The sequence below is a fragment of the Ammospiza nelsoni genome, chromosome 1 (assembly GCF_027579445.1).
Source record: "Ammospiza nelsoni isolate bAmmNel1 chromosome 1, bAmmNel1.pri, whole genome shotgun sequence".
Classification (NCBI taxonomy): domain Eukaryota; kingdom Metazoa; phylum Chordata; class Aves; order Passeriformes; family Passerellidae; genus Ammospiza; species Ammospiza nelsoni.
This window is the reverse complement of record NC_080633.1, coordinates 17555951-17582295: the sequence shown is the minus strand read 5'-3', so window position 1 is coordinate 17582295 and position 26345 is coordinate 17555951. Positions and strand designations below refer to the sequence as shown.

Sequence of the window (26345 nt, the reverse complement as noted above, 5' to 3'; positions counted from 1 at the left end):
TTCGTGTCGGCTCATGCTAAGGGCTAGCGAGTTTGCTTGCTGTCTGCACTGCCTTCCTTATCTTGCTATCAAGTTACTGTATCGCTTTAATTTCGAGCCCTGACAAAGCTCATTGATACAGCAGCTGAATTAAGTTTGAGTTGCCACTTTTCTGTTGTTAGAAGTTCTGAGAAATACGGAGTGAGGCCACACCATATTGTGTTTTATGGCTTTATAAGGTATTACTGTGTTAAAATAGGAAAATTAAGTGATGCTTTAATTTTGAAAACCAAGTTATTTGCTAATATATTGATCTAGTGTTTAGTCACTGAAAAATTATCCTCATCATTTGCAGTGCCTTTCTTCTAGGAGCCACAAAATTAGCTGGGTATAATTCAGTTCATGGATTGCTAATGTCATTTCATTACTTCTGGTGGCACAAAGTCCAAATACAATTTGACAATTCCCCCTACCATTATTAATCTTCTTTCATTATTGTAATGCCCCTGCAAAAATATTGTCTGTTGGACAACAATTGCCACAAAAATCTTTAGCTATCATTTGTTTTCAAAACATCAGAGCTTTTAAAATTGACAACAGTAATTAAATTTAGCGTTTTGTTTCCTTGTTCTTTTCATACCCTCTTCTTTAACTAAAGATTGGCTTTTAAAAGGGTTTTGGTTCTGTACTTGTGTCATGTTTAAACTCTGAAGCATTGCAATCTAGCGGGTAGCCCCTATGCATGAGTACAGATTGAATGCTTACAGCCCTTGCTGATTCTTTAAGCTGCTGCTTAAAAATCCCCTCCTCCAATGGAGTTACCTCAGAACTGTGAGCCTCAGCATGCAGTGTGACTTTCCCTGTTGTGGGGCATGGCAGGGAATGGATGGAAACCAAGGTGGAACCTAGCACTGAAGTAGATCCTTTGTGTCTGTGCCCTCTGAGAACATCAGAGAGCAAAGGGCTGGAGCCTCCTGTGAGCAGGGCTGGCCAGTTCAGTCTGCAGCAAGTCAAAATGTCAAGATCAGCTGAATAATAATCCACAGATGAAATGTCAGTGTGGACACCCAATATGCATTTATCAATGGCAGGAGATCAGGTACTGATACCACACAGCACTGCTTCTCTACTGCATGTAGAAGTTTTACAAAGGTCAAGGAGTCCAGAGGCATCAAATGTCTTGAAGCTGTCTTGCTTTGTTGGGAAACTTGTCACTGGATAACAGTCACCGAAGAAAAAATGTGTTTTTAGAAACAGAAGAAACAATTACCCAGCCTTTCAGAGAGTAAACATTAAAAAGTGGCCTCAAAACCAGATCAATTTCTTGAATGAACAGCCCTAAGATTGATGTATGTACTTTGAATTGTGCCCAGGAGATATATTGCCCAAATTGATCACCACTCCTTGCCCCCAAATGCTTTACATAACCATTTATTCCTAGATTTACATTAATTTAGGGTTTGGTTGCTGGATTCAAAGTTTGCTTGGCACTATCATTGCATGGTGCTTTCCTTTTTTGTGCATCATCAGACAATGTCCAAGTCTCCTGACAGCTTTCAGCTGATGAGATGTGGCTGGCTTGCTGTTTTCCTGGCTATAGTATTTAGCTAATACTCATTTTGTCAGTTGCCAAGCTAAAACTCTTTTTTTCCAGTATTTAAGTAGATAGAATTAATTTACCTTAACATGTCTGCATCTGAAGCAGTGTAACAGGGCTCCTGTTGTAGGCAATGGAAACTTAGCCAGTAGAATCATCAGTGTCTGGAGACTGGGCTGTCTTATGCTAAGATAAATGCTAACTAGGTGAGGTGAATCAATTTTTTATTTCTTTAACTGTAATGGAATTATAGCATCTAACTTAGGTTCCTGTAGGTGTATTCTACACATCAGCTTAGGTGAAACCTACCCAAATTGATGTCTTGTGTCTTTTCTTACTGGTGCAAGCACACAACAGCAAAAGACATGGACTCACTGTTAGAGAAGGTTGTTGATTTTTATTCTTCATCTACCATAGCTGGGACTAAAGAGATCTTTTTTTCCCTCTGGAAGGTTTCTTGCAGATGGGAAGGGCAGTTGAAAGCAATAGGAAATATATAGAGTAGAAACTAGTAAGCAAATTGATGTGCAGTTAAAGAGGATAATTTGTCTAGACATATGGAAAGTACAAAAATTATGTAATTATGCAAATCTGTTGTTTTAAAGTGAAATTACAATGCTAAGTGCATTCAGCTTTTGACGAATTAAGTAAAAAAAAAGAAACAAACAAAAAACAGCCTGCAAACCTGCAAACACGTGTCTTTAACTAATGACCAAACTAGATAATCTGTTCACACTAAGCTTAGATTTGGGTATAGTTCCCATTCAGATACCGGTTGCATCACTGTTGAAATCAGAGGCCACATATTCCCCTGGAGTTGAATGGGGTGATATTTGAATTTCCAGAGCAATATTTACTCTTTGAATGATGGCTAAGATAATATACTATATAAAGGAGTCCTTATAGCTCTAGCTGAGAATCTAAGCTGCAGTCTGTGGTCTTAGTTGAATAATCAAATTATTTATCCAGAAATTGCTAGGTGCTAGTACGATGAAGGGCATATTGTAGCCTCATGCTTTTTGGCTTGTTGTGAGAATTCTGTGTGGCAGCCTTTAACTTTCTTATTAAGTACTTGTCAGTGTGGCATAACTCATGAAATAAGAAGAAATGTGGTTTGGGATTTGATTGTGCCATTGCATTAAGTATTTGAAGGCCCCATTGTGCCTTGTGATCAGTGCCAGACCAAAGAACTTCCAAATCAGATATTGAATAAAGCAATAAATGAGGTGAAAAAGTGAGGTGAGATGGAGTTTTTTATTTGATATAACAAGCTGTCTAGTTTTGTTTGTTTTGTTTTTGTTAGGGTGATTGCTTTTTCTGGCATCCATTAGGCAACAGGTTGAAGTTTCACAATCTGCAGGAACGCATTGTGTCACCTTCAGAGAGGTAACAGACCTGATATGCCATGTGTGCCAGTGTTCTTGGCACCTGGCACCTGCCAGTTGTGACCTACAGGAAGATGTCAGGCACGTTTTAGGGCAGGATGTATGCAGGAGCTGTCTGGTTAAACATAAGGGATGTTTACGATGTGAAGAAAAGAGGAATGGGGACAAATAAACCAGAAGACAACCTCAGTAGGTGTGTTTTGAACTGAACCAATGAGCTCCTGGTCCCAGTTTTCAGGACCAGAAAGTTGTGGTAGCCAGGAGACAAGGTGCTGATGGGAACCTAAAGGCTGCATTCATTGTAGTTAAATGTGAGTAGATGTCTGCTTTGCTTATCCTGTAGGCTTCCTGCATGGAGGCAGATGAGTGACATGTGGCAAGGAGCTCTCATTTTATTAACTCTTTATGGAGAAAATGGGTATGTTTTCATCCAAGTGAGATGAAGGTCAATTCAGAAACTGTTGGGGGAGGAAAGTTTATTAGAAAGTTGCACAGTTAGGTTGTATGAAACAGTGGTGAAAATATTGAATTAACATATGATATTCTATATGAAATTCAGGCTCCATCGTGCTTTCGACCCAGCTGGTAGAAGCAAAACCAATTGCTTATTCCCATGTGACTGTGTTGTCTCTAGTGCTCTGTGGCCTTGACTAAAAAGCCCTCCACAGGGCAATTGGTTTGTGTCTGAAGCTTTGGGTGTGATAAATATACTTCACTGACTTGCCTTGGCAGCAATGATATGCTCCATTGGCAATATACTATGTTCTTTAGCAGGCTTCCCCTTCCGTCTCCAAACTGACTAGATACTGAAAAGATGGAGAATGCAGTGGTCTGCCAGCACAGCTGCTGAACAGGGCATCTCTGGATATCCAGGCTATCTCTAATATTTGCCCTGAAGTCTGCTCCACAGGGTACATATGTTTGATGTGAAGCAAAAAGTTGCATAGGAATGGCACAAAAGAATTCTCACCCAGATTGTTCTTAGAACGGGCACTAGATCCCCCTCTCAGATAAAAAAACACCAACCAAGCAACCAACCAACCGACAAAAAAACCCCAAAAAAACAAAAAAAAAAAAGACAAACCCCAAATCTTGTTTTGTTGGAACTCCAAATCTATTTTTTCCTTGCCCTGAATATCCTGAATTTAATTGCTGAGTCAGTCTGTTTGGCTCTAAAACTTACAGGACAGTGTACTCTGTGATTTAAACTTTGTTTCATGAACTCACTAGGAACTATAACCAACATGACAAAGAGGGGCTCAATCCCCTTTTCCCTAGGTCAGTCTGTCACGTAAATTCATTTATGCACCATTCAAGCCATGAGGTTTTGTAATTTATAAACTATAACTCTTAATTTGTATGCCTCCAAGCAAAAGCAAAAAAGTAAAACCTCGCTGGGGGTAAGAGACTGCTTATCCCTTCTCCTCTGTCACATACAATAGTTCCCTTTATCACACCAAGTAGGAGTCCAGCTCCTCTTGGATTTGCGTCTAAAACTTTTTGGGCAAGCTGATATTTTATACCTTCCAGCTTGGAGGTTTGGCCTATACCATTTTGTGTAAGTGAGCAGATTCTGGGGAAACTGCAACAGGAAAGATGACAGGAGACAGAGATTTGCCAGTGATAATGGTGTGTAGTGCTCATAATGGCTCTTGAGCTCTTTCAGACCACTTGTCTGTCTTGGTGCTCTTGCTTTGACTTACTGTGCCTAGCATCCATCAGGCCTCCCCAGCAGGTTAGCCAAAATCTGAGCAGAAGCTGAGTGAACTGTCACACTGAACACTCCAGAAGTATTTTAAAAAATTCTCTTTTTCCTAGTGGTTCAAGGGTACATTTCCAGTGTAAAGGTTTGGATCAAATGATAAATTGTGGTGACTTTAAAGTAAATTTTTAATGGTGAAGGGTATGATAAATTATCCAGTTGGTTGGGCATCCAGACATATTCCAGGAGCAGTCCAATTTATTGCTTCAATATGAGGTTAAATCATTATCAGCTTTGACAACTTCACTGAGATGTAATAAAACATTATCCATCATCCAGAATGTAAGAGTTTGAATTCATTCTATTGAATATATTTTTAATAATAAAAGTGAAAAATAAACAATTTTTCTGCAGGGACTTGCTCTTAAACTTGGTGAAAGTGAGGAAACATGGTATTCATTATAATTTATTCAAGTTATCATTTTGAAGCTGTAAATCAAAAGAAAACTAGGGTGAATAATTTTTTCTGGAATAGCACTCTTAAATTATTGAACTAAATATGACAGCTACTGAATGCATATTTTTTAAGTATGTGGTGACTTTTCTTAAGACTAGGTGATGTGCAACTGTGTGATTTTCAAAAGAAAACAAAAGCACATGGCAATTTCTCTAGCGCTTTTTCTCTGGTATCCAAATAGCACCTGCAGGATCACGTTTCCTTAGCCCTTTAACAGTTGTCATTGTAGCAGTCTCTGCAGACAAAGAAGCAAGTGATACTGGGAGTCAATGAATTTCAGCTTCATTCTGTCAGTGTATAGGGAGTTAATGGAGCCTGGGATGCTGTCTGAAGCACCAGGTTGGAATGTTTCTTCTTGGAGTGTTCTGCTTAGTTTAAAATATCCCTGCAGCAGGGTGGTCCTTTGCTTATTTGAAGATTCAAGGTATCAGAGTTCCCAGATTGGCTCTGGCTCAGTCTAAATATGTGAAGCTGTTCTTTGAGTTCCTGTGCAGAAGTGCTCATCTTCAAAAGGGAATAAATAAATCTTCCTTTCTGCAGTGCTGCATATCTCCTACTGCCTGGGTCAGAAGCTCCTGTGTTTTCTTGTAATGTGAGACACAGCAGGCTCTAGATTTCAATGGAAAATTACATATTCTGTAGAAAGTAGCCTGTATGTAGACAGGCTTCAATATGGTTTGGATGCCTCAGTTCTTATGAAGGCAACCATTGATACTTTTTTACTTTTTTTCCTCTTATAAAAAAAATCACTAGTCACAAGTTTAGTAGTATCCAGTAAGATCTTAAACAAATAGTTAGCCTCAATTTAAAATACTAAAGTTTAGAATGAGACATTTTGAAATGCCATCATTATTGAAACCCTCAAAGCAAGGGTTTGAGATTATGAATCTTCATCCCTTTATCATCCCAAATTTAGTTATTGTTTTGTATAGTCTCCTAATTACAACAGAGTGCAGAAGCTAATTACAAAGCATTTATGCATGAAGTGATTAAAAAACGCCAACAGAATTATAGTATTTGAGCACTACTTTAAAGGCAAAGAAAAAGAAAGTTGTGACTCAATTGTGTTCTTTTTTGGGGGCTTGACCTGAATGTAGTGAAGCTCCCAAAGCATGGATGAAGACTAGGCATAAGGTGATGCCTTAGGAAGATACTACAGTCAGTGTCCTGAGTGGTGTCTGTGAATCCCAGGGGATAGGAGAAAGAAGCAAATTTTGACTCTGGAATGGGAAACTGAGACTATACTTATTACAGCTGTATTACAGCTGTATCTTGATCTTTACTTTGACCTTAACCTGGAACAGTGTTAAGGGAGATTTCATTGTATCAGGTAGAATTGGGTCATTTAGTTCCCACAGTATTGGAATCAAGGAGCTGGGCCAGCACTGGCTGCAGTACCAAGTACACAACAGACTGCTGCAGGTTTCCTGGTGGATTGTATCCTTCATGGACCAGAGTGTTGGTGCAACCTGGTCAGTGATGGATACAATTCAATCATTGTAAAAGGTGTTTCCTTTGCAGTATGTAAACCACTTGTTAAAGGATGTACATTGGTAAGCATGTTTTCCATGACTGCCTGACTGTCAGAAGACTGTAGCATTGTGAAAAGATCTGTCACTTTGATCTGCTTGGCCTTTTGAGATCTATGTCATAATTCAAATCCTAAGAGTAGACTTGTAAAAGTGATTGTTCACTGTAAGAGTTTGAATGAACCTAATGCTACTATTTAGGATGTTTTGTGTGGGTTTCTTTCCACGTCTTGCTTGATTCTTGGTAATGGACCTAAATCCTTTGGAATTTTATGAACTTGACCCTCATTCCCCTTTCCCTCCAAAGATCTGGGAGTTACAAATATATTCATTGAAGTGCATGGGAAACTGGCTTCACTCAAACTTGATTTTGGTTCAAATTATCATTTGAATTTCCCTTCATTTGATACTGTGTTGACCGCACATTCCAAATACTGCGCATTTGATATTGTGCAGTCAACATGATATCAAATGAAGGCAAATTCAAGTGCAGCAGTTCTTATTCATTATGCTATCTGTGCATGCACACTATATGCAAAAACATTTCTAGAGTTTGAGGCTGGAGTGTGTATTTCTCTTCCCATTTCTGGTAAACTAATTGCTGTTAACCATTTGTTGAGTGAACACTGATATCTCTTTTTCCTAGGAGCCATCATTTGAGATGCTTCCATTGTCCGGGAAAACAATAATATTTGATAGCTTTCCTGATCCTTCAGACACCTGGGAAATAATTGAGACTATTGGCAAAGGAACTTATGGAAAAGTTTTCAAGGTGTTAAATAAGAAAAATGGCAGCAAAGCAGCAGTCAAAATTTTGGATCCTGTTCATGTAAGTTACTTAAATTACTTGGTTAATTGTGAGTTTATGTAGTCTTTTTTTTCCTCTTAATCTTTTTAGATAATTTGTATTAGAAATGACTGAAATAAACTTTTTCGGCCTGCTGTGTATCAGACTAGCTATCAATGCATTTTTCTTAACATAAGTGATCTTGGAAGTGGTTGCTTATAATAAAAGTCAGAAATATACCTAAACTTAGGTATAGTTCTTAGTTGTAGCTAAGTTACTTAGGTGTAATAGGTGTATAACTTAGGTGTAGCTGAGTTACATGCTATGAGTGATACCTCAAAAATAAAATATTTTATTGTTTCTGTTCATTCTGTGTTTTCAGAATGTGCCAGAAATAAGTAGGTCTCACAGAGGAATCCATCTTTTCAAATGGAAAATGCAAAGTGATTAGCTCTACACACAAAGCACCAGGCAACTGGGAGGTGGAATTATGAAGTTGTAGAGCACAGTTTTGTTTTCAGTAACTGACATTTGTTGGGTGGCAGATTAATCCTCAAAAATTAAGGAAGAACACTAGTCTGGTTTGTAGAGGCTCACCCAACTGACTTCAGTGGTGCTGCGCATGGCTTGGGACTTTTCTTAAGACCAAAACACGGAAAGCAGCTGTTCCTAATTCAGAGGCCCTTTTAAATTCATCTTCTGCACTGTCAGTATAGGTTTATAAGGTGTGGGCTTCCATGGCATGACCTCTGGGCAGGAATGCCGTGCTGTGGGGACCCTACCGGTGTGGAGGTGCACAGCCACACAGGGCTCTTCTACCTCTGCACATCACACAGTGTCATGTTATGATCCCACAGACACAAAAGTCTGTGAAATACATTGGTGAAAACATAGTGTCTTCCATTATCTTTGCTGTGTTTCTTGCTGATCTGCTTTTTTATTTCAGCGTGCTTTCAAAGCAACAAAAGGGTGCTCATCTCAATTCAATACCACAACTTCTTCCAAAGTAAACATAACTTGCCAAGTGATAAGCATCTTGATGAGCTCAAATGTATTGGAAACTATTTTTGACTCTGTTGCTTTCTGTAAACAAGGTTCTTGTGCTTACAATAAATAGGCATGACTTCCTTCAATTGGTGTTCATCTAAATTCCTGTTTGGCAGGAAATGCTTTTGCTTTCCTATGCTTCAGAAGTGTTCAGGATTGATTCTTAAGTGGCAGCTGGCTATGGCAGGAGTTCCTGAGGAAATCAGTGAAACTTTCAATGTTCTGTTCACTTGTGAGGTTGCAGAAAACGATTAAAGGATGGTGATAGGAAGAAAAAAGAAACAGTAAAGCTGATGCTAGAGGAAAGAGAAATAGATTAAGTAGGAAAAAGGAATAGAATGTAAAGGAAATTGAAGAAATAGGATGGATAAAGATGCAATGTAAGAAATTGAAGATGGGCAAATATATAACTGCTGAAAACAGGTTCCTTATTTTAATGAAAAATTGGCAGTAGTGCAGTCAACATCAGTCTTCTGAGACTTGACTCTTAACTACATGTTTTACCCCTTTTATTCTAAGAACACTATTCTTCTTTGTCCTCTCCAGGGTGTCTGGAGGAGCTGCTCTACCTCCATGTAACTGCTAAAATGACAATCCTGTATTGGAAATAAAGTGAAAGCAATAAATGAATTCTTTTTATTTAAACTGAAAGTATTAATAATGGCTGCAGAGGGAGCCATTGCAATAAAGGAAAAGATACTTTATGTATTTTCTTCTTTACATTTTGCAATTCTTTTTCTTTGGAGATCATTTCAAAATTGTGCCTCTTGAGTGGTAGACAGGAAACAAAGCAGAAGAAATATGGTTTGGTTTAACTGATGTTTTGAAATTAAACTGGGAACCTACATTGTCATGGGTGATATAAGATTGAAATAAGCTTTTAATGTTTAATCCTTTAGAGCACAGACTCTTTTTGCTGGGTAACAGCTCAGCTTTTTCAAACTGAAACAGGAATGCAAAGGTGTTGAAATGAAGATGTAACTGAGAAGGCTTAGTCTTGTCCTCAGGACTATAAGTAAATACCATTGTACCTTAGAACTCTTAGCCAAATTATCCTATATATAGGATGAAAATTTTCAGTCTGCCATTTCTAATACAGTTTAAGTTTTTTCATTTATAAAATACTGAAGAATATTTTTCTTTTTGGTAGGCACAGAATGAATATTCTATCATTTAATTTCTCCTTATAATTGTAAAAATCTCATAAAATCTGAGTACCCCTCAGGAGACAGAAACCTCTATGAATTCACAGTAGGATAGTGGGCTAATTCTATTCCAATTTCCCCAAGGCAGTCAAAACTATTGTATGCTTTGTTTTTAATTTTTGGCTTTTGACTGTATTTTTTTTCTTCCTTTTGTTTTTGCCAGATGTGTTTTCTCTTTTCATCCCTGCTTCTTTCTCTTTCCATTCTCTGCCACCTTCAGTACTTTGGTTATTTCTGCCTTCCTTGTATTTTTTTTCTGTATTCTGTGTTGTGCTGGGGAAAATTACCTTAAAGTGAGTTTCTCCTTTTTCAGAAAGAGGAAAGTTCCTTCTGTTTTTCAATTGTTCCCATAACAAGACCTCTAAAATCCTTTCTTGTGAGAAGACTTATCCTGGTAATCTTAAAATGAAAGTTTAATGGCGCGATTCATGATACCGGTGACAGAGGAAGTTCTTGGAGAACAGTCAAGCTGGTGTCAAGGAAAAAGGCTCCTGTGAGGAACTTGAATAGGATAGTGGAGACCTGTATAAGAAACAAGTGAGGAGAGTGCTCTTGGGGCAGTTGTGTTGAACAGAATGAGAAGGAGCATCATTCATTGGGAATACAGAACATCCCCTTTCTCTGTCATGGTCACTTCTGTTTCGCTTTGCTGAGACAGGTTTTTGGCACTGAGCAGAGCTTTTCACTGATAGGAAATCCATTCATATGGATAGTGCAGTTCATAAGGGAGCCTTCTTCTAGAATGGATTTTTCACTTCTTTTTGTGTAGTTGTAAATAGCAAATTGTATTAAAAATGTTTTAAGTCTGAAATGAATGTGTTAACCTTTTTTTTTTTGAGATCTAAACAATGGGGGGAAAATGGCTGCAGATATTTGCTTTCATCTGTTGTCAAGAGGGATTGAATATTTTGTCAGCATGACTCAAATGCAGTGTAATCATCATCCCTCAATGAGCAATTCCAGTGCACAGGTGGGAAAGGTTTACCTGAGTCATCCAATGCCTGCTAAAGCCTGCCAATGCCTGTGTCCATTTTTGGTCTGAAGGGATTTGCACAGCTCCCAGTGCATCTGCTGGCAAAACTGGTCCTCATATCTCACCTCCAAAAGGATTTCCCTCACTAAGAAACCCAAGGTCTGTAATGGGAGTGTGACAAAAAACCATGATTATTATAGTTCAGTAGCAGAACCCAGAGAGACCATGGATGTCACCAGCTTCTATGACAGCAGAAAATGAGAAGAATTCTCAGATAATTCTAGAAAGTGGGATGACAAATGAATCAGATGTGGCTGCAGTCATACTTGTTCATGCACAAAGAGACAGAGAGGTAGTCCCAGCTGCAGCATTTCTAGCTGGGGTTACCATTAAAACTAAAGCTGGAACACGTAATTTCCCAAGGCACATGCATACCTACCTGCTTGTGGATTGCTCTGGCTTTGCCTTGGCATCACAGAATAGTTAAGGTTGGAAGGGACCAGTGATGGGGTCATATGATCTAACCTCCCTGAGCAAGCAGGGTCTTGCTAGAGTGCATGGCACAGGATTATATCTGGAGGGTTCTTGAATCTCTCTAGAGAGGGACACTCCTCAACCTCTCTGGGCAACCTGTTCCAGTGTTCTGTCACCCATGCAATAAAGAATTTCTCATTTTCAGGTGGAACTTCCTGTGCATCAGTTCCACCCATTGCCTCTTGTCCTGTTGCTTGGCACCACTGAGAATTGCCCGAATCCATATTCTTGACACCCTTCTTCAGACACTTGTAGAGATTGTTAAGGTTCCTCTCAGTTTTTCTCTTCTTGAAGCTGAACAGGCCCAGCTCCCTCAGCCTTTCCTCATAAGAGAGGTGCTCCAGCTCCTTCATCATCTTCATAGCTCTCCTCTGGACCCACTCCATTAGCTCCATGCCTTTCTTGTACTGAGGAACCCAGAACCGGACACAGCATTCCTGTTTTGGGCTCACCAGGGCTGAGCAGAGGGGCAGGATCACCTCCCTCAACTGTTGGCAATGCTTTTTCTAATACAGCCCAGGATCCCATCAGCCTCCTTGGACCCCCACTGCTGGCTCATGGACAACTTGTCCTCCAGGACCTGAGGGCTGCTCTGTCATACCCCTCATGTTCATTAGTCAAAATTGCTAAAGACAAAATGAAATTTTAAAAAAGAATTTATTTGTATTCACTAAACAGAACCAGGCTATGTAGTTCTATAAATGGTATATTTGTGTTCTGTTTGGTTTTTTTCTTTGTATCATTTCAAACTACATTTGAATTGACAGAAAATACTTTGTGGTTTGTTTCTGGGTTTTTTTATGGCTATCATTATTCATTTGTTAACTGCTATGTATTTCTCCTTTGTGACACTAGGATATTGATGAAGAAATTGAAGCTGAGTACAACATTTTGAAAGCCCTCTCTGATCATCCCAATGTAGTCAAATTCTACGGCATGTACTATAAGAAAGATGTGAAAAATGGAGACCAGCTTTGGCTAGTTCTTGAGGTAAATAATACAGAAAAAAAGGAGATTTATTCTAGTTGGTATTCCATTGTTTAGTATAAACTCAATGAATGAGATGCAAGTAATTTTGTAATTTTTTTCAAGAGTAGTTGCATGCAAAGTGATAAATGCTGTTGTTTAGTCTTTTTACTGTTCTGGTTAAATTCTTCAGTGTCCTTATCTTGATATTACACTGATAGTCCTGTTCCTTCAGAATTAGGATATAAATTCTAATAAACTTACAGGATTTGCTACCTAAAATATTTCTTTGGTGAAAGGCTTGCCATGGGAATCTTCTTGTAGAAGCATTTCTTTAAATATCACTAACATATGACATAGCAGTAAAAGAATATGGTATGGTGATTATTTTTCCAAATGAAATTATAAAAATTATTTAACTGAATTATTTTTCTTCTGTGAGAGGTAAATGCACAAACAGATAAGTAAGCCAATAAAAGCAGCTACTGCCCAAATGCTGTTGACAGCAGCAGGAGAAGAGCACTTAATTTTCCTCAAATTAAGGTCAGAGCAAGATGTGTTTGTCTTTAGTTTTGAGTAATCTGTGAGCAAAGGTCTTGATCATTACAGTTTCTATAGATTCACAGCCTGTTCTGTAAAAACTTCCTCTTGTATCCAAAGGAAAATGAAGAATATTTCTGACAGCAATAGTCTGCTTTTCCTAGGAATCAAGACTTTTGCTGTCATTTGATCAGAATTTGAAAAGGTTAAGATGGAAGAATTGGTTGTTGACAAATTTTATGATTTGTCAGATAAGTAAATACAAATCTCCTACCAAATATCTCAATGATACAATGCTATCAAATTCTAGAAACAAGCTATCAGCAATGCTTAAGGTCTAAAAACATCTATTCCGAATTCTTATGTGTTCCATTGGAAGATATTTTTAAGAATTATTTGCATTGTAAATCATAACAAATTACTATGTTAGATTGACATCAAAAGGTGTCAGGTCTTTGTGAAGTGAGCATCTTGGAAAATCCAGTGTCCATTGTGTCTGCTGGGCATTGGAAACTCCCATCTGTGAAACTTCTGGCCTGTAAAGGATGGATGCCAAACAGCCAGGCTGAAACAGACTGGGAGGAAACAGTCAAGTGTTTATCAGCTTTAATATTTTGCACGGAATGATGTTCTTTACGTGAAAAACACCAGACTACATGTGGAGTATGTTTTATATTTACTCATATTAAGCCAGGCTGTACATGTGCAAGTATGGAGTGTGTGTAATAGTCTTGGATGCTTTCTGTCACTGCACATGTAGATCTGTGAATGCAATTAATTTCAGCTGGTATGTGTAGATATGCATAAGCAGGAAAATAAATTTTAGTATTGACTTTGGTGAAGCTTTCCTATTAATAATAGTGTATGTGAAGGAAAACTGTCATGAAACAGATTTCTCTGTTTAAGTGGCATCTTCTTATCAGCTTGTGTGCAGCTTTACAGTTGCAGTTTGCTTTTCACAGCAGCAGTTAAGGTGTCCTGCAGTTTATAAGAATGGGTATCTTTTCATCATCTCCATTTTGTGTTCCTTGATGGGATATGTGGGCAAGACGATTTGGAGAGAAAGTTTCTCAAATTCCTCTAGTAATGGGTTGTGACAGATGGTAAAACTCAGAACTCAGCATTTAGTAATGAATTTAGAATCACCATTGCAGGTTACCAAAAAAGTTATTCACTAGGGTGTTTGTATACATGTATTTTGATGTTTGGCTTTGGGGGGGTTTTTCCTAGAATAAAAAATCTTCAGCTTTTAAAGATGTGTCCCATGCAATTTATTTTTAAGAAAACTGCTTATGGGAATGAAAGTGAAACAAGAAACATCTGTACAGCATGACAGTACTCTTGACTCTCAGTTCAGAAATGCCTTTCTCTCTGTAGGCTGCACTCAGTTAAGCTGAACATCTGCTCCTCCTTGGATGTTGTTCTAATCACGTTATAGTACAGAATGTTGCAGGAAGGAGGATTCCTGCCAGGTGCATTAAGCTTTGCCATGTGTGACCAGAGACTCAGGCAGGAGGAACTGTCCTACTGAGTCTGTGTTGGAAAGAAATCCCTTACTTGGGATGAATCAGCTTAGCAGTTTGGTGTCAGCAGACAGCAGCATGATGACACAGCTGAGGCAGTGCGCTGTAGCCCATTTCATTCTGCTCTGGATGTTAATTCAGAAGGGAAAATATCTGAGATAGTTGGAAATCATCTGATGGAAGATGGAGCCGAGAGGAATTCTATCAGGGCCCTACAGGTGGGGATGTAGGTCTGGGGCAGGTGGGGAGAACAAATGGCACAGGCCTTGCCTGGTGCAAAGAACAACCTAGGCAAGAAAGAGTGAAGTCTGAAAGGCCATAGCAAGGTAAATGGTAGGTATTACACAGCTTTTACTTGCTGCTGTAAACCAGAATCACAGTGCAACATATTTCTTTAGTTCACTTCTACAGAGATCAGGTAGAACTTTTAAGAAGCATCTCAGTCCATTTTCAAAAGATGCAAAGTTATGCATACTCTATTTAAGATTAATTTGGTTGAATTTGAGTCACATAAGTATGCTAGGATATTTTGTAGTCATCAATATATTTGTATAGGAAATAGAGGAAGCATGCATTATTTTTACAGTAAAAAAAAAACTTATTTAATGGGTAAAAACTTATCTTAGGAGGGTAAAAAATTTTGGAAGGAATGATTTTCCACCCAAAAATACAGTTTCATAATATCAAAGAATATTGTAGAAACCTCTCACTTCTGGAGATGTAGAGGGAATTGCCAAGAAGTGTTACAGAAATACATCCCTTTCACTCTGCTGAATGTCAAGAAGACTGACAAAATATTCTTTTTAGGTGGTTTTTTTTCCCCTGAAGTTTGTACACGAACATTTCAAGAACATTAGCAGTTTCCTGCTGAGTTAGGCCAATGGTCCTTGTAGCTCAACTTTCTGTGTTCTGTGGTGGCACTAGAAGATGCTATTTAGGAAGAGTTTGTTGTCCAGTTTTTGCAGTCCATTTCCCTCATGTTTTCCAGCAGCCATGATTGCTGTATTACAGATGTCCCAGACTATTCCATTTAGTATCCATTTATGGACACACTAAACATGATGCTGATACAGGCATGCTCTATAATCTTCCCTTATGAGCATGCAAGTTGAATTTGTGCATCACTATTATATGCTGATTTCTATTTGTATAATATTCCACATTAGTGGAATATAATATTTTCAACATTGCAAAAATGTTGCTAAATCTAATTGTATTTCAGTGTGAAGAAATTTAGACTTCTACTCATATGAGAAAGTTTCTTCATATGTTTCTCATATGTTACACTTTCTAGTGGCTTGCAGGCTCTATTTTCTAGACAACTCCGTTGTTAAAAAGTACCTGCAGAGTAGTTGATGCAATTTGTACAGATGCACAGTCCAGACTGAGTGAACCTGATTTATCTTTATTCTATGTGGAACCTTTTGTTGATCTAGTGTAATCTTCACCAGAGAAATCATGTGGGAGTGTAAAGTAGCTTGTGCTTGGAATCTGCTTCTCTGAAAAGGTGCCATTCTAGCCTTTCCCTTTCCCTCAGCCTTTTAACATGGGAGAAATCATTGAATAAATTGATAATTTGTGTCATTCTGGATTTTTTGCAAAGTGGTATACTTTGAGTTTCATTGTCTAAATGTTTTTCTTGATGTTATTTGAACCTGCTAACCAGACACTGATAACTCAAAAGAATTACAGAAATATTGTCACGATGGATTATTGTGATTCAGTTGGCAGCTATGTTTGCTGATTTATAATTTGCCTGAAGTGATTCAGATTTTTTACTTACCTTTGATCATTTAAAGTTAAAATTGAGAGGGGAAAAAAGTGAAATGTACAAATGTCTAAATTCTCTTTTTAAGTCCTTGGGATGCTTTTATTTAAGATGGGTTTTTTTCAGAAAGAAGGAAAAAATCTTAAACCCAGTAAGTAGAAGCTCTCAGGAGTTTGAATTAAAGTAGAAAACTAGTGCATCATTTCATCTGCCACTCTTTCTGCAAACATAGACAAGTGAAAACCCACGGTTAATCAGAGTACAACATTGTAACAATTGTTACACCATATGGAAAAAGGAATAAAATGCCAGTATATCAAACTGCCAGCATGTTATACCAGGGTTATGTTGGTCCATTACTATTAGTTTACTTCCAGTAAAGCTTTCCAAAATGCTTATAACAGGGTAAGAGCTGAGAGAGAACCAGCCAACAGACTGTTGCTGTGTCATGGGCGCAGAGTAGCGCACCAGTGCAGCTCCTGCCCAGTCTCCAATCACAAGGGCAGTTACCTTTGGTGAGGTGTTTAAATGAAATGAGAATGTGACAAGCTGAGATCCCTGATAGAACTCCTTTCTCCATGGTTTTATGGAAATCCTTTAGAAGAACTACCATTCTTGAGTTTTCCTAGAGATGGAGAACCCAGCACAATGTGCAGAGTATCAGTTATTCACTCCTTTCCTGTCAGAATAGTGACTCTTCATAGCAGAGAGCTTTCTTCAAAGGTTTAAGCCAATAGAACAAATAGCTTTGGAAAAGGAGAACTGGATGGATAACAGAAGTCAGTTGTGATCCCAATCAGCAGTAAGCATTTGTCAGAACTGTAGTACAGGAGAGTTACTAAGGAGGATTTGAAGGAGGATAGTGCTGTGGTTTTCTGGTTTAGCTGCTCCTACAAAGCTGGATGGAAAACACGTTGTGCCTACAGATACCCAGTAATGGATACCACTGTGAGCTGATCAAGGATAGAAGTAGATCTCTTTTTCCATAATAAATGGTATTATCACTGCTAAGGGCTTTGACAGGTAAAGCATCCAGCTCATGTTTGATGTGATTTAGAAAGGGCAGCCAGTGTGAATGTTCAAAGGAATAATGGCATGGTTGGAGATGGCTGGTTAGGGGTAAGTACTCCTTAAAACCAAGAGAAGAAGGTGTTGCAAGAACTCCTACACAAAATTAAGAATGCTGTAAAATACATGTACACTGCTGTATCTGGCCTGGATTGAGTCTGCTGTGCTGTTGCACTGTTGTCATCTGCTTTTTGGAGAGGGAAATTTAGCCAATCAGATGCTTCCACATGTTTGCAAATCTAACTGTGGTCACAAAGAGAGCCTTAGAGTTCATGGAATATTTATAAACTTTCCTCACGGATTCATAAAAGAACAGTGACAGCACAATTTACATGTGTGTCAGAGAAAAATGAGTATCATTAATGCCCAAATTTTGTGTGGTTAATAGTCTTGGATCCTTCACTGACCTTCACTCTTTCATATGTGAAAGAGCTTCTGTTCATGTTGCCTTATAAACATTGCATGTAATTCTAATAGAGGGGGAAGCTCACAGAAGTGCATCCTCCTTATTTAAACAACAACAATTCTATGCTTTGTTATATAATGTCCTATCTATGGAGTATGTTCATGTAAAGAAATAACAGTCTCAGCAAGTCCAGTTGCTGAGAGGATGGGAGATTTTTTTTTCCTACTTCAGAGCTGAGATGTTGATAGTGCAATTTTAGGTTGCAGTATGGTTTCTACAAAAGTGGTGCAACAACTGTCGGAAGATCCAGTTATTGGTATTTTTGTTTAAAAAAATAAAAAGGCTAAAATATTTCACTGCTGTTGCATACCTTAACTTGAATGAGGCTTCAGCTGTTTGAGAGCTGGAAGTCTGTGTGTTGTAAAATATAAAGAAAAACAAGAAACGGTAAGAAACTAAATACCACCCTGCTCCTCACTCTTCCCAGAAAAACCCAATGAATTAAAACAAACCCAAACCAACTATGACAGATTCTTTGACTTTTACAATAACCTCAGGTTTTGCAGTAGATGGCAATATATTTATGCATTTAATTTTGACACAGTAATTTTGATTCTTTAAGCTGTATAGGGAGACTGATCATCTTCCTTGTCCAAGCTTGTGATGCTTTCACCTCATTCCCATATCTCAGTCTAAAAGAGCAGAGTCCTGTAACATGTATGGAATAGTGGCTTGAGAAGGATCTTGTTGTGTTGGCCATGCGGGGGTGGGAGCACACTCTGACAGAACCAGATCCATCCCCTGCTCCTTTTCCAGGCACAGGCCACCTCTTCAGGGAGCTGTTTATGCCCAAGCAGGCTGGGCACAAAAAAGCAAAGCTCAGGGCAGGATGGGTAGTTCTGCTTTCTTTCTTGCTGAGATTTCCAGCGCTTTGTAAGAGTCCTGATGTGTAAGGCCAGCAGTAAAGCATTTTCTCTCCATTAGCTTCATCTTTTTCCTTTCTCAGCAAATGGTGTTGTCACTCTTCATGGCTCCTCTCTGTGCATGGAAGAGGAAGAGAGGTGTGGCTGTCAATGTTGTAAAGCAACTAATTCTTTTTCTAGATGTACGAAGATATTTGGCTAAAAATATTTGCAGCCTTGGGATTCTGCAGCCTGCAAGGAGAGCACAGAGCCTGGGAAGTTGCTGATCATGCACAAGTTCAGTGAACAAATTCATGCCATTGAAGGTGTTGGGACTTCAATTGTTGAATTCCATTTGACTGAAGATTTTTTTCTTTAAAAAATCATACAATTATAATTAATCAAGAAGCATTTGGGCAACACTCTCTTGGGGTTGTCCTGTACAGGGCCAGGAGCTGATCTCAGTGATCCCTGTGGGTCCCTTCCAACTCAGAATATTCTATGATTCTATAAGGAGGGCATAGAAGTATAGACTGGTGTTGTTTTAATTGCTGTGACAATTTAGTAAGAGTGGGAAAAGCCAAATTCAGTCACCTGATTCTTTTGGTGAGGCCTCTCTGAGAAATGAGCAGTGGCTGGAGTCAGTCCCACAGGAATTTGCCTTGAAGCAAGACCCAACAGTCTCTCTTGAGCTTCTAAAAAGATGAGCCTACCTGAGATGGACTAGAGACATCACTGTATCAGTTACTTCTCTTTTGCATGAAATAGAGAACCCTGTGGTATGGACAATTTAATAATTTATTTAGGATTTTCCTTTGGCATGTTTACAGTATGCTTTTGTTAGATATAGGAATTACCATATGCAGATGTGTTTCCATCTATAGGAATAAAGTTATGGAGTTCAAAAAAGCTTTGAATGGAAGTTGTGCTGTTTAATGGAATATATAATAAGAGTTATAATAAGAAAAAAGATATACAGCTGTTTCTGGTATGTGATATTTGCTATAAAACAGTAATGTTTCAGGCAATTAGTATAGTGGAAAATAACAAGTCCATTTAGGTTTCATAAAAGGCTGAGTAAAGGGCAGGAAGCTGTCATTTGCCTAAATATTATTAGCTATTTTCAAATGGCATATATAGCAGAAAAATGAAACTATTGAAAATTGCTTTTTCGTTTTTCTTAACACAGGTCATTTTTCAGAAATGTCTTTGGTTATAATTGCTCTATTCAGACCAACACTGAATGTTTTGATCCATTACATGCCTGAATTGGGCTTGATTTCTCCATTTCTAATGTGTCTCTCTTTGCTTCCCAATTATAGCAATTTTTCATTCTTGAATCATATCCTATTTTTTCAAGACCAAAGATGTATGGCTACAACTATCATTTAATGCTTCAAACTTTTACTAAATACTAATAATTTCTATGCATAATTAATATTTCATAATACATTGTGCTTTGCACAGTTTGCATCTTTTAAATGACTGGTTATAGCCCACCTTGCTGGAGAATGCTCACATGCAAAAACCTGGTTCTCAGTAACCTCTAACAATTTTTGCCACCATGCAGTAAAGCAGAAGCTCAGAAAATAGTTTCAATATGACTATTTAAGTCAGGAGCCTAGGAATAATATGTCTCTCACATTTTAATATTTAACATCACTTTGCTTTCTGTGCATTTTATTTTTGAACACAATTTTTACCAAAGATGTAGAGTAATTTAAAAACAAAATTAAACAAAACACTAAAACCCACATTTGTGTAGTTTTTATTAGATCCAAGATAACCAGACCTCCTTTACCAGTAATGTGGCATAGCATTATTCATTGAAAGAATGCTTGGACTAAGAGTTGTTTTTTCCTTCTTTGAGGGTTTACTCTCTGACACCTGATAGTTAGGTGCTTAAATTCAAGTGTGATAGAACAATTTTGCTGCTTTTGCGCTCAGTTTACCTGCTGGGTCTCTTTATAAAGGGAGTGACTGAAGGTGCTCCAGTGGTAGGGAGAGGGGTCTCCTCCTCAGTCTTTGTCAGGCAGAGGTGGATGGAAGCTGCTGACTAAAGGAGAAAAGTACTATAGCAAGGAACAAGGAGCTGGGAGGTTCAGAAACAATATGGGTGTCAGTGGTGATGAAAGGTTTCCTGGGCTCCAGATATAATGCCAGCATTTGTTGCTGCTGACTTTGCTGAAATCAAAGCGTGGAAGCAGAGAACTGCCTTACACGTACACAATGAGCAGGGAGAGATTGGCTTACAAAACACCTTAACTTCAATTCTGTCCAATCTAGTCTCTCCAAGTTAATCATTCCAGTAGTTCATTAAAATAAGAAAAAAGGGAGAAGAAAAATATGGCTTTTGAGTTTAGCATCATTTTGTTCTTATAAAAATTACCTTTAAGAAAGTCCTTCAGAATGTGCTTGCTTAGTAGGGTCCTGTGACAGAGTCCTCTAGCTCCTTTCGTGTCCTGTGTCCCACGCACTCCCATGAGGAGACAAATTGCCTTAGGCATGAGTGGGGTTCAGCTTCACTCCTTTTGTAAAAGCAGCCTTTAGACAAGCCCCATTGTTTGAATCTGTGCTTCCCCAGCCATGATTTCAAACTCAATAGGGAAGATTTCTATTGCAGTAATTTAAATTACAGTGAATTAGGCTAAATTGCTGTCTTTGTTTAGAAACACACACAAAAAATGGATTATGAGTAGTGTGGACATGGCAGTACTTGGCACTAGTGTCCAAACTCTGAATAATGTAGAAATGATGCTACAGAAAAGGAAGGTGCTTTGAAATGTTTCTTAACTGGTGAAGAATGAACAAAAGTGACACAGCTCTGAGCAGGAAATAAAAGCTGTGAAGTGCCTGCTGTTACCACAGGCTGCCCTATTTGCTTAGGGGTTTCTCTGTGTGTTCCAGAGAAGGTTTGCAGCAGTCAGTAGAAATACTTCTGTCATTATGGATCCCAAAGTTATTCCCTATTTTTTCTCCCTAGCCAAGGGAGTGGTTTTGCCCTCTAAATGTTATTTTTACCACTGCTCCTTGTGTATGATAAAATGATGAATTGCACTAAGTTTGCTTTATCCAAATCTTCTTTCTTCATAAGATGCCTCTTGTATTTGCTCAGAAAGTCCTGGCTTTTTACTGACCAATGCCTCTCAGTTTTGTAGTTAGATTACATCTTATTTTGCAAAATGACCCATTTATTTGATTATTAAAAATTACAGCTGTGCTTTGGTGTTGCCAGGCCAGGAAGCTATAGTTGAAGCTCATTCAGAATTTCTGTTTTAAATATATTTCGCTCCCAGTTGCTTTACAGAAAATTGCTTGGTACCACTTCAGCTGTATAATCTTTTGAGAAAATGTGGACAGGTGATACATTGATTTCTTCATCAGCAACTTGATGAGGATGTAAATATAACAGAAAGATTGTGAAATATGGGATGGTGTAATGTAAAGTTTGTGTTGGGATGCGCTAGAAGGGGAATTGAGCAAGGCTATGTCCATTAAACCTTTGTAATAGCACTGTCACCTTCTTGCTCTTTTTTCACAATATTACCAATGTTTTAGAACAGAAAAATCCTTCTTTTGGGGATTAGGGTTTTCTTTTTCTTGTTTGTGTAAAGCCTGCTTGGCTTCATTAAATTATGCTGAGTTTGAAAGAAGAAATTTAGGCAATAATTGCATAGTTGCGGCTTTTCCATTTTGCCCATGATGTGAAGATATCTATGATCTGACTGAGAAATATGAATTTGTGAAGGCCAGCATTGCATAAGATGAAACAGACAAACATTTCCTCTGGCTGGCTGTCTTGTAAGTGCATGTGCATGGTAAAGAAAATGAGAAGATAAAAACCAAACTGAAAGGAAAGAAATCAAAAGCAACAAATAAACACCCATGAGGCTGTGACTAACACAGCCCTGGAGGTGCTAGATGATATAAGATAGCAAAATCATAAATACCCCATGGTTTTTGATCACTGGAGCAAAATAATTCAGGAAAGATGCCTGTTTCAGTAATACAATTTGTTCATGCTAAATTGAAAGCAATCAACTTTGTCTAAAAGCACAGAGAAACCATTGCTATGGTTTCTTTTAGTTATGGGGTGTCTTGTCCAGTTGTTAGGAAAAACAGGAACTACAGTGAACATCTTTCTTCCATTGGAGATGAAATTAGAACTGTGCTGCACAGACAGGAGCTGTGTACTGAACCACTCAGCCCATTGCATAAACTGATTTAGTTTCCTGTAAGTTTTCACAAGAACCTTCAGGTACGGGTGGTAGGTGTTAAGTGCTGTCAGTGGAATGTGCTCTTTGGCAGTAAATAATTATGAAAACGTGTCACACTGTAGGTAGAGAGTAAGAGTTACTGGTCACAGCTGGACTGTGAAATGGACAGCCCATGGAGCTCTTGATTGGAGAGAGAAGGCAAAGAAAGTGACTCTGGAAATGGCTGAATGAGGTAGATTCTGTTCTGTTCTGTTCTCATAGAGAAGATCTCTTTTGAAAAGAGGTGGAAGGAAATTTGAGTGATAAAGGTCCCAAAATAGTTACTTTCACTCACCTAGGAAGAGAAAGGATGGTAAAATGGCAGCAGGGCAAAGATAATGCCCTTAGAGAGAGTATGCTTTAGCTGGCTTCAGGAGCTGGTGCGTACCTGTACTTATGAAAAATAATGTAAAAGTACAGGAAAATACCAGGGTAGCTGGCAGTTCTTTAAACACATTAAAAACACAATAACAAATTAGCTGGTGCAGAGAAAAATAGAAGCACAGTAAGAGACTAGTAAGAATGCAATTTCAGAATGCCTTCAAATAGGAGAAACAAAAATGCTCTCTAAAGCATTTAAAGACAAGTTCAGAGGGTCTAATGTGGAGAGTGGTAAAGACAAGGTTACTAGAGAAATGAGATACAGGAATACTTAGTATTTGTCTTTACAAAGCAGGGAAAAATAATGTCCTGGGAAATACAGATCAATCTTCTTAACTTTGATACCCACAATGGTTCCTGAACCATTAATTAATAGAAACCACTGTAGGACATGCAGAACCCAGTAACGTAAGTGGTCAACTTGGACTGGACCAGAACAAATTATATTAGTAATTATATTAGTACAATGTAATCTTTTAACCTGATAATGTGTCTTTTGTGACGGTTTTATGTGGTCCCATGTGACATGCTTGTGAGGAAAATGTGAAAATACAGAAATGTCACAAAAACAGTAAAACAAATTACCTCTTTTTCACAAAACTGGATTTAGTTCACTTTTAGGCTGGGAAAATCTCAAGTGGGCATCTGCTTTTGGTCTGTTTCTGTTCAGTAATAACTTGAGTGATGAAAAAAAGTTCACATAAAAAGCTGAAGTAGATACCTAGTTTAATTACAAGCACATTGGGGAATAGCATCAGATTCACAGTTGTGAATAGCAGAGAAATATTTTTGAATCACAGAAGAGAGATTCATGCAAAATACTACTATCCATAGGAAGAAGAAGTGGGACATACCTGACCAGGCTGTGGTTCTGCAGAAAGGGTTTCTCTGTAAAGTGGAGATTATTATGGTCTGCTCATCTTTTCTCGGCTAAGACAAGACTTCCAAGGAATTCTGTATGCAGTTTGGGCAAAATGTCAGTGGCAAATTGAAGACAGTCCAAGCTGAGAAAATGTGGAGAATTTCTAAAGGTTACAACAAATAACACTGCACAGCATAAAAAAAAGAGAAAAAAATGGTGTATCATGACAGTAGTCTGACAGAGATAGAAATAGAAAATAATAATAATTTATTATCAGATACTGCTGAAAGGAAGGGCAAAAATAATGCAGTTTTGTTGGAAGCAAAAAGGATTCAGGTTGGATAGCAGGAAAAATTCTCTATCAGGCTAGAGAAACAGAAACAGGCTACTCAGAAAGACTGGAATCTTCCTCAATGAGCAATTTTTAGGAGCAAGTTAGACATATATCTGCCATATCTGAAAATACAGGTCTCTACACAGTGCATATGCGATGGACTAAGTGATTTCTTGAGATCCCTTTTACTCCTCTGCTTCTGTGATTTTATGATTACAAACCAGCAACCACTAAGAATCTTCTGTTCTTACAGCAGTCAGTCTTAAAAAAAAGGTGCAGTCAGCTCAGAGACTGGCAGTGCTGCTTAGGAGAGCAGGTCAGATTATTGATCTATTCTAAGAACAGGGAAAAATATATAGTTTAGTGCCATGATGCTTTTAGCATTCCTATATGTGATAACATTAAAGCAAGGTTGGACTTTTTTTCATAACTATAATTCATTCATGACATGAATTGTGCATTGTGTGATGTGCTGCCCAGTCATTTAGGTCTGAGCAGCCTGTAAAGATAGGGAAGGAAGTAATTGTAGTTGTCCCATTGTTTGCATCCAAGCTACTGAAGTAAGATGAAAGCACCTTGACAACTGCAGGATGCAAGCAAACAGTACCTGAGAGCTTAGTACAGATGCATAAGTCAGGAGCAGTTGGATGATTAAAGGCTCTAATGGCCCCAGCAAAAGGGCAGCTGATGGTTTTCTTAAAAGGGGAGCTGATACTGAATCTTCAATGGGCATTAGAATCGAGAGGAGCTGAAGAGGAGAAATGTGTAACTGGGTAAGGTGAAGAGTGACTAAGACCTAAAAAGAACATCTGCATGACTGTGATGCAATGGCAATTTTAAGTGACATTTCATGAGTTTAGGATCATACTTTTCTATAATTTTTTTGCTGAAGATAGCTTAGCATACTAATAGCTCTATTATAGTGGCACATGGTTGTGGCAGATGGGTGGGTGGAGAGCTGCATGTCATCCCAGTATGAGTCTTTGCCTTTTTGAGTGCCAGAAAATCATAAGGGAGGAGCCCTTTTCTACCACTGTAGAAGATTCCTAAGCACCTCTTTTGGTGCAGCTATGCATGGCCATCAGAGCTATGGCTCTTTAAGGCAGATTTTTATATGAAGCAAGCTTTATATTAAATTTTTGTTTCCATTGGTTCAGGTATGCAAGATTTCCTTCATTCTTACCCACTCTTTCTGCTGTTTGAAAATCCAAATCCAGACTAGGAACTGAATATTGTAAAATTCATATATTCTGAACCATATAAAACTACGGCATGGAGGGGACCTTTGGAAGTTATTTGGTCCAACCCCTTGTTTAAACACTATTAACTTAAATGTTACAAGTTTGTCTTTTCAATTCAAGTTTGAATATATCCAAGGATGGACATAGCACAGACTCAGTGTGTAATCTCTCCCAGTGCTTAACTGAGTGTGAAAATTTTTCATTTTTGTCCAGTAGGAAATTCCTGTCTTGCAGTGGGGGGTTTTTGCCTCTCATCCTTTGCTGTGTGACACTAGAAAGATTCTGTCTCTGTCTTCTCCACTTCATTTTAGGTAGCCTCAAGCCTTCAATTTACCCTCCTTTTAGTTGCTTGTTTTTGCACATAATATTTGCACTCTATTGATGCAGGCACTGAAAAAATTGCTGGTAAGGAAAAAATACCTCTAAATCACAAGGGGACAATAGAATAAGTGACTAATATGAATTTGATGAAAATTGCCCATGTGCGAAGTTCTGACATTTCTAAGTTACTTCCCTGTGGGACAATCATGAATATCTTCCCTTCCTGTGTTGCACAGGCTGGACATTCCAGGAGTCTGTCCCTTTAAGCTGAGTATATTCAAAGTTAAATGGGGGCTTCCATCTGAAATAAACCACAGGAAATGTTTCTGTGTATGCAAGAGAATGTGTGTGAATGTATGGGGGTTTCTAGTGTGGGACAGAAAAATAGAGTTACGATCCTCTCCTCCCAGAAGACGCCTCGTGACAGGTGAAATGTCATTTGATTTGGAGAGTTGCTTTGACCTTCAGGGTCAGCCCTACCATGGGCCAGGGCTCAGACAGACCCATAGCTCCTGCTCTGTG

The 26345-nt window shown here is 38.4% G+C and overlaps 1 protein-coding gene across 2 annotated transcripts in view; it reads left to right on the top strand.

Moving 5' to 3' along the window:
• Positions 1–7370: 7370 nt before the first annotated feature.
• The window catches only part of MYO3A (myosin IIIA), a 105457-nt gene continuing 86482 nt past the window's right edge, over positions 7371–26345 (top strand). For both annotated transcript variants that reach the window (XM_059479651.1, XM_059479659.1), the window contains exons 1-2: positions 7371–7538; positions 12111–12245. In XM_059479651.1, the coding sequence (XP_059335634.1) occupies positions 7371–7538; positions 12111–12245 (303 nt within the window). The remainder of the gene's footprint in view (positions 7539–12110; positions 12246–26345) is intronic.